This window comes from Brachypodium distachyon, chromosome 3 (genome assembly GCF_000005505.3).
Source record: "Brachypodium distachyon strain Bd21 chromosome 3, Brachypodium_distachyon_v3.0, whole genome shotgun sequence".
In the NCBI taxonomy this organism is placed as follows: domain Eukaryota; kingdom Viridiplantae; phylum Streptophyta; class Magnoliopsida; order Poales; family Poaceae; genus Brachypodium; species Brachypodium distachyon.
The window spans coordinates 28140473-28146881 of NC_016133.3; the positions used below are offsets into that span (position 1 = coordinate 28140473).

Sequence of the window (6409 nt, forward strand, 5' to 3'; positions counted from 1 at the left end):
TCCTTGACCCGAACCGAAAAATCACATTATCTATAATTTAGCTATTCGTCGACTTAGCAAAGCATGTATGAAAATTGGCTTTAAAAAAACTATTTTAAATATAGATATTCATACTGTCCATTTTATTCCCTTCCTTACATATTGAATGATATTTGAATAGATATCGTATTTTTCTATTTTGTTGCATATTTCGACGATTATATGTAAAACATATATAAATTAAATAATGTAGTTTCTAATTTTATCTATTCGTGGACTTAGTGAAGCATGTATCAAAAGAGTTTTTAATTTATTTATTTTTGCAAATTCCAGTTTTACGCGTTTGGTACAAAAACCAAAAAGGTAGCTTTAGGACAAAATTAGTCTCATGAAGTTACGTATGAGAATCAACATTTATTTATATTCAAAAATGATTTTTAAATGGACCTGTACTGTTTATCCAAAAAATCCTCTAAAATAAAATACAAATGCATAATAATCCATAAAAATGCTATCATAACTTGTGTCATCGGCAGATAGTAGTAAATACTAAGCATAGTACTGTAGAGGTCAATTTATTAATTGCTGGCATCATCAGTGACAAAACATCTCATGCAAAATCACAATTCTTGCACAAATTGGAGTGCTCTCTCACGTTGACTACCAATCGGTACGGATAAAGAATCCGATATACTAGTTTTTTTTATTTGTGATATTGTGTCCGGCTCATTTTGTTTATTTAAATGGTTGTGATTAAAGCTTGTCATATAATCTACGGTGTAGATTATTTAGCCTACATGAACGAATTTGGTGTCTCCTTAATTATCCTTTTATTATAATAGATAAACTTAGTAGTTGATCAGTTTTGATTTCATAGGCGACATTGGCGTCCAAAGTTCCATGACTCATAACATTGGAGTACAAGTTTTAAAACTTCATGCTGATACGTAGTTTACAACTGGCACGTTGGCGCCGGCCGGCTGCATCTTCTGAATTGTGATCTCTCTCTCCGTATTCTTCCAGCAAACTGATTGTCCCTCGGGTAACCAAAATGCAATTCGACTAATCAGCACACGAACTTTATGATTGAAAGATTAAAACAAAGATTGTCGATCGAATATGGAATAAGTCACGTCTGAAATGACTTCGGTGCATGATTAATCGTTTGCTCGATCTTCCAAGTCATGCATATACACAGTAGGCGAACATGCAGAGAGCAGGGTTTCAACTTTCCAACCACTAGAACAGACGCGAATAGATAGATGGATTAAAGTGTGAAACTGATGTGGGGGTTAACGACCGATTCCAGTTAGTTGCCTCGAGAATCTTTTCAATCATGCATATGACAGGGCCGGAGAGATTAATGGAATGGACATAACTAACTTAAACCAATTAACAAGGGCTTGATCGATCAAGTGGTGCATGTTTCCGGACGCCAAAAGTCAAATGCCCCGGAGGCCGGAGAGCTTAGCTAATTCTGTTGAGGGGGAGAAGAAGTAATTAGCTACTAGTCAATTAATCCGGCCGCATAATGCCCGCCCCATGTGCTTTGATCGAGCACGGATTGCATGCATGCATTGCCTGTCTTTCTGACTTGTGAGTTCTGGCACATGACAAGACCATCATTCCCTCCATCCTAATCCTCTCGACTTATTGGTTAATTTAACTCGTCACCTCAAATAAGCTTCCGCTTCATCCTCTATATAAGCTCGCTGGCTTCGAGAGCAACGTACACCATCCATCGTTAGTTCAAACGACACACACCCTCCCTCCTCTCTAGCTTGATCGCTTCTCTCGTGCGCTAGCTAGCTTGATCTCTGCCTAGCTCGAGCCCTCGTGCCCATTGTCGCCATGGATATGGCCAAGTCGCTGGTTCTATGTGCCATATTCCTCTCGGCGTGCCTCTCACTCGCCGCGGCCGATTGGTTGCAAGCGACGGCGACGTTCTACGGCGAAGCCGACGCCTCCGGCACCATGGGTAAGCTAAGCAATATATATAGCTAGCATTTCTGACGTATACATATTAGAGCACGTGCGTGCATTTGTGCCAGTTAAAGCATGTGTGTACGTTGTGTACTCGCGTGCATGCCTGTCTTGTGTGAGCCTAACTTGACATGCTTCTTTCTCGTTGTGCGGTGCCTCTTTTCTCAGGCGGCGCGTGCGGGTACAGCAACCTGTACGACCAGGGGTACGGCGTGAACAACGCGGCGCTGAGCACGGTGCTGTTCAACAACGGCGCGTCGTGCGGGCAGTGCTTCACGATCACCTGCGACTCCAAGAAGTCCGGATGGTGCAAGACCGGCAACAGCATCACCGTGTCGGCCACCAACCTGTGCCCGCCCAACTGGGCGCTCCCCAACGACAACGGCGGGTGGTGCAACCCGCCACGGCAGCACTTCGACATGTCGCAGCCGGCCTGGGAGACCATCGCCATCTACCGGGCCGGCATCGTGCCCGTGCTCTACCAGCGCGTCAAGTGCTCGCGCCAGGGCGGGGTCCGGTTCACCATCTCCGGGTTCAACTACTTCGAGCTCGTGCTCATCACCAACGTCGGCGGCAGCGGCTCCGTCGCCAGCGTGTCGATCAAGGGGAGCAACACCGGGTGGATCCAGATGTCCAGGAACTGGGGCGCAAACTGGCAGTCCCTCGCCGGCCTGGCCGGCCAGGCGCTCAGCTTCGCCGTGACCACCACCGGCGGGCAGTATCTTGTCTTTGACAACATCGCGCCGGTCTGGTGGCAGTTCGGACAGACATTCGGCTCCTACAAGCAGTTCGACTACTGAGACACCATCAGTCGCGCGTCCTCGCGTCTTCGTGGTCGGATTAATGGCTGGTTCGTGCGTGCGCTCGTGATTTTGACGGAGTTACACGTACCTGCCGCCAGCCATTAATTGCATCCTTGGTCTTGGTGTCCGGCTCCGGCATGGATATGATATATCCTCCTAGCTATATGATGCTCCGACGTACTGCTGGAGCTGCGCGCGCGGGATGATGTGTAACTTCGATTCCTAGCTTGTTGCCGATATTTTTACTTGTTGCTTTACTAATTTTTCTTCTTTTAATTCGGTGCGGCCATCTATATATGCATGCATAGCATGCAAATCAGTTTTCAAACTTAATGAAATTTATTACTAGTATATTGAAGAAATAGATCTGTCATTGTACACTTCCTCAAGTAAAAGCAAGCACAAGTCTTTAAAAAAATCTTTAATGAAAGCAAGGATAAGGCAGTATAACGTGGCAGTAGATTTGTCTCAAAAATTAAACACCACCTAAACATTTTGCAAAAGTGTATGTGTTTATAGATTGGTCCCTAGGAAAATAAAAATTCATCTCTAACGACGTTTCAATTAAAATTTGTGATTAATTAACAATCAGTTTTAGAAACATGTCCCAATTTGGAAACTAATTATATTATAAAAATATTTCTCATACTAAAAATAAGATGAGCAGTTAATATTTTTTTTAGATTTTTAATGAATCATGCACAACATACATAACATTTTCATGCAATTGGTAACATAACTAATTGGTGAGAAATGTATGATCATTCCGATAACATTTAATTGATCAAGTTTTAAAAGAAACATAAAATTAGTTTTTGATGTTTTCTAAATTAATTTCACATGGTATAATTGCTAATAACCTAATTCAAATTGGCATCTTATGCTTACATTACACCTACTAATTTTTATTTAGACAGATAAGAAGTGAGTTTGATCCAAATTTCCGCTTGAAATGCTAATTCTTGGTCACTCATAAATATATTCTTGGAGAAAATTAATGATCCATGACAAAATTCTAAATGTTGTACTAATCTAAGGAGTTTCTATACTTTAAAGTCGGCATAGTGATGTCCTTATTTAAAGGTCCATGGACTTGCATGTTGACTTTTTATCCAATTAAAGCGATAGAATAGTTGCACCTTTAGAATTCTATGAAATTAAACTTAGTCAAAATCGGTTTTGCTATTGAGAAGTCCCCTGTTTTTTAATTAGAGTAAGTCGACATTTTTTTAACTAGAGTTGATCAAATCTTAAAAGAAACTTATAAAGTAGTTTTTTTATGCTTACGCCTACTAATTTTTATTTAGATACTACCTCCGTTCCATAATTCTTGTATCAAATTTGCCCAAAAATGGATGTATGTATTCCTAAAAAACGTCTAGATACATGTAATATTTCAACAAGAATTATGGAACGGAGGGAGTACATAATAAACAAGTTTGATCCAAATTGCCGCTTGAAATGCTATTTCTTTGTCACTCGTAAATATATCCTTGGAAGAAAATTAACCACTCCATGACAAAATTCTAAATGTTGTGTGCTATTTTACGGAGTGTCCATAATTTGAAGTGGACGGAGTGATATTCTTATTTGTAAGTCAATGTTCTTGCATGTTGACTTTTTGTCCAATGGAGGTTAATAGCTGCACATTTTAGAATTCTATTACCATGAAACCTAGTCGATTTAGAAATAACTATCTATGTGGCGCCTTAGAAATGAAAACCAAAGTTTTATGAGTCTCCATTCAGACACTTACCCTGCAATCCATCTTTTCATGTGAGCCTGTGAAATCAGAATCCAATGTGGCAATTTGGTTCGAGTTGAAAGACAAATGAAAGTAGCGTGTGGTGATTGGGGTCAGAGAAGTATCCGATGTAAAATCAAAGAAGAAAATAGGTGATGTAAAACGAGCAGTAAAACTCCATCATCTGTCTCTGATTCGAAATAGATGTACAATAGCACGGTGAAAACATCTGAACCGACAACTGGATTTAAAATTAAAAATCGGGAGCATATTTATTAACTTATGTAATACGAATTACACAGATCGAAATCCAGATCACCCCACATTGCATGCGCCATTAAGTCAACCAAACCAATTTAATCTGTCAGTGCACCATGGCACCCCTAGCTGCACGATGATGGAGAATATATATGGATCATGGAAGAATATATATATATATATATGTGGATCGATCAATAGTCAAACTGATTGTTGCTGGTATACGTGGTGGAGCCAAAGGTCCACCAGTAGGGCACGACGTTGTTGAGGTAGAGCGTCTGGCCGCCGGTGGAGGTGACCATGAAGGAGAGCGCCTGGCCGACGAGCGCCGAGGTGGACTGCCAGTTGGCGCCCCAGTTCCTGGTCATGGGGATCCACCCGGTGTTGGAGCCCTTGACCGACATGGCCCTGATGGAGCCGCTGCCGCCGACGTTGGTGACGAGCACCAGCTCGTAGTAGTTGAACCCGGCGATGCTGAACCGGATCCCGCCCTGCCTCCAGCACTTGACCTGCTGGTAGAGGATGGGGATGATGCCGGCCTTGTAGATGCCGATCTGGAGCCATGCCGGCTGCGACATGTCGAAGTGCGGGCGGGGCGGGTTGCACCAGCCGCCGTTGTTGTTGGGGAGCGCCCAGTTGGGAGGGCAGAGGTTGGTGGCCGTGACGGTGACCGTGCTGTAGCCGGCCCTGCACCAACCAGTGCTGCTGGCGTCGCACATGATCAGGTAGCACTGCCCGCAAGACGCACCGTCGTTGAACAGCGCCGTGCTCAGCGCCGCGTTGTTCACGCCGTACCCTTGGTCGTACAGGTTCTGGTACCCGCAAGCGCCACCTGAAGACAACATAACAACGTTGTTAGCAGGTCGATTAGGGACGAGAGAAATTAACCGGCCGTCCAGGTGAGACTCGCTCGCTGGCCGGAGCTAGCTAGCGTACCCATCGTGCCGGAGGCGTCCTGGCCGCCGTAGAACGTGGCCGTCCCCTTGCTCCAATCTGCCACTGCCGACTCGATGCAGAGTGCGAAGAGAGCCAAGAGCATCACCTTCCTTGGTGTGCCCATCTCCGAAACGATCACCGGTGGCTGGTAGATCTTGAAGCAACAAGGATCTAACTAGCTACCTAGGATCGATGTGGAGAATACGTGGGAATAAGAGAAGAGAGTGCGGCTGTTTGCTGGATTGTTTGAAAACAGAGAGAGCAGTGTAGTGCTTATATAACAGTAGGGAACTTACTGGGTAATTTGCAGGAGGGTGTTTCGGAAATACGGAATGATGGTCGTTGGCAGGGAATACACAGGGAATTAATTGATTGATTGATTGATAGCGTGCATGGAATCCCACTGCTAGCTAAGCTCACATGCATGCGCGTAATGTCAAACCCTCGGCAGAATTAAGGGACTGGATTGATCCCCGTTGGTCAGCTCGAATGCTCGATGGAGCATCTCGATCATGAAGCCAAAATCCAATTCTTTCCACACCATTCCCGGGTTAGCCGAGGATTATGCCGCATGCGTGCATGTGTCCACTTGACAGTCGGCAAGTTTTGCAGGCAATTAATGGCTGATTGTGCTGTAATGTCGTGAGAATGCTCTGATCGATCTCGGACGCGGGAGTTAATTATCAAGTGTATTGTGAGGAATGTG

The 6409-nt window shown here is 44.0% G+C and overlaps 2 protein-coding genes across 2 annotated transcripts; one reads left to right on the forward strand and one right to left on the reverse strand.

The window, feature by feature from the left end:
* Window positions 1-1688: 1688 nt before the first annotated feature.
* Window positions 1689-3129, forward strand: LOC100838813 (expansin-A31). The gene is made up of 2 exons (XM_003573920.4): window positions 1689-1957; window positions 2131-3129. The coding sequence occupies exons 1-2, from the start codon at window positions 1831-1833 to the stop codon at window positions 2760-2762; spliced, it is 759 nt and encodes a 252-aa protein (XP_003573968.1). The 5' UTR covers window positions 1689-1830; the 3' UTR covers window positions 2763-3129.
* Window positions 3130-4755: 1626 nt separating this feature from the next.
* LOC100839424 (expansin-A28) lies at window positions 4756-5977 on the reverse strand. The gene is made up of 2 exons (XM_003573922.4): window positions 5704-5977; window positions 4756-5599 (listed from the first exon to the last, which is right to left on the reverse strand). The coding sequence occupies exons 1-2, from the start codon at window positions 5825-5827 to the stop codon at window positions 4962-4964; spliced, it is 762 nt and encodes a 253-aa protein (XP_003573970.2). The 5' UTR covers window positions 5828-5977; the 3' UTR covers window positions 4756-4961.
* Window positions 5978-6409: the final 432 nt, after the last annotated feature.

Excerpts from the sequence above, each read along its gene's own strand:
- LOC100839424 (XM_003573922.4), bottom strand. The coding sequence starts at position 5,827 with ATGGGCACACCAAGGAAGGTGATGCTCTTGGCTCTCTTCGCACTCTGC. Across the intron at positions 5,600-5,703 it reads GGACGCCTCCGGCACGATGG|GTGGCGCTTGCGGGTACCAG; the intron begins GTACGCTAGCTA and ends TGTTGTCTTCAG.
- LOC100838813 (XM_003573920.4), top strand. The coding sequence starts at position 1,831 with ATGGATATGGCCAAGTCGCTGGTTCTATGTGCCATATTCCTCTCGGCG. Across the intron at positions 1,958-2,130 it reads CGACGCCTCCGGCACCATGG|GCGGCGCGTGCGGGTACAGC; the intron begins GTAAGCTAAGCA and ends CTCTTTTCTCAG.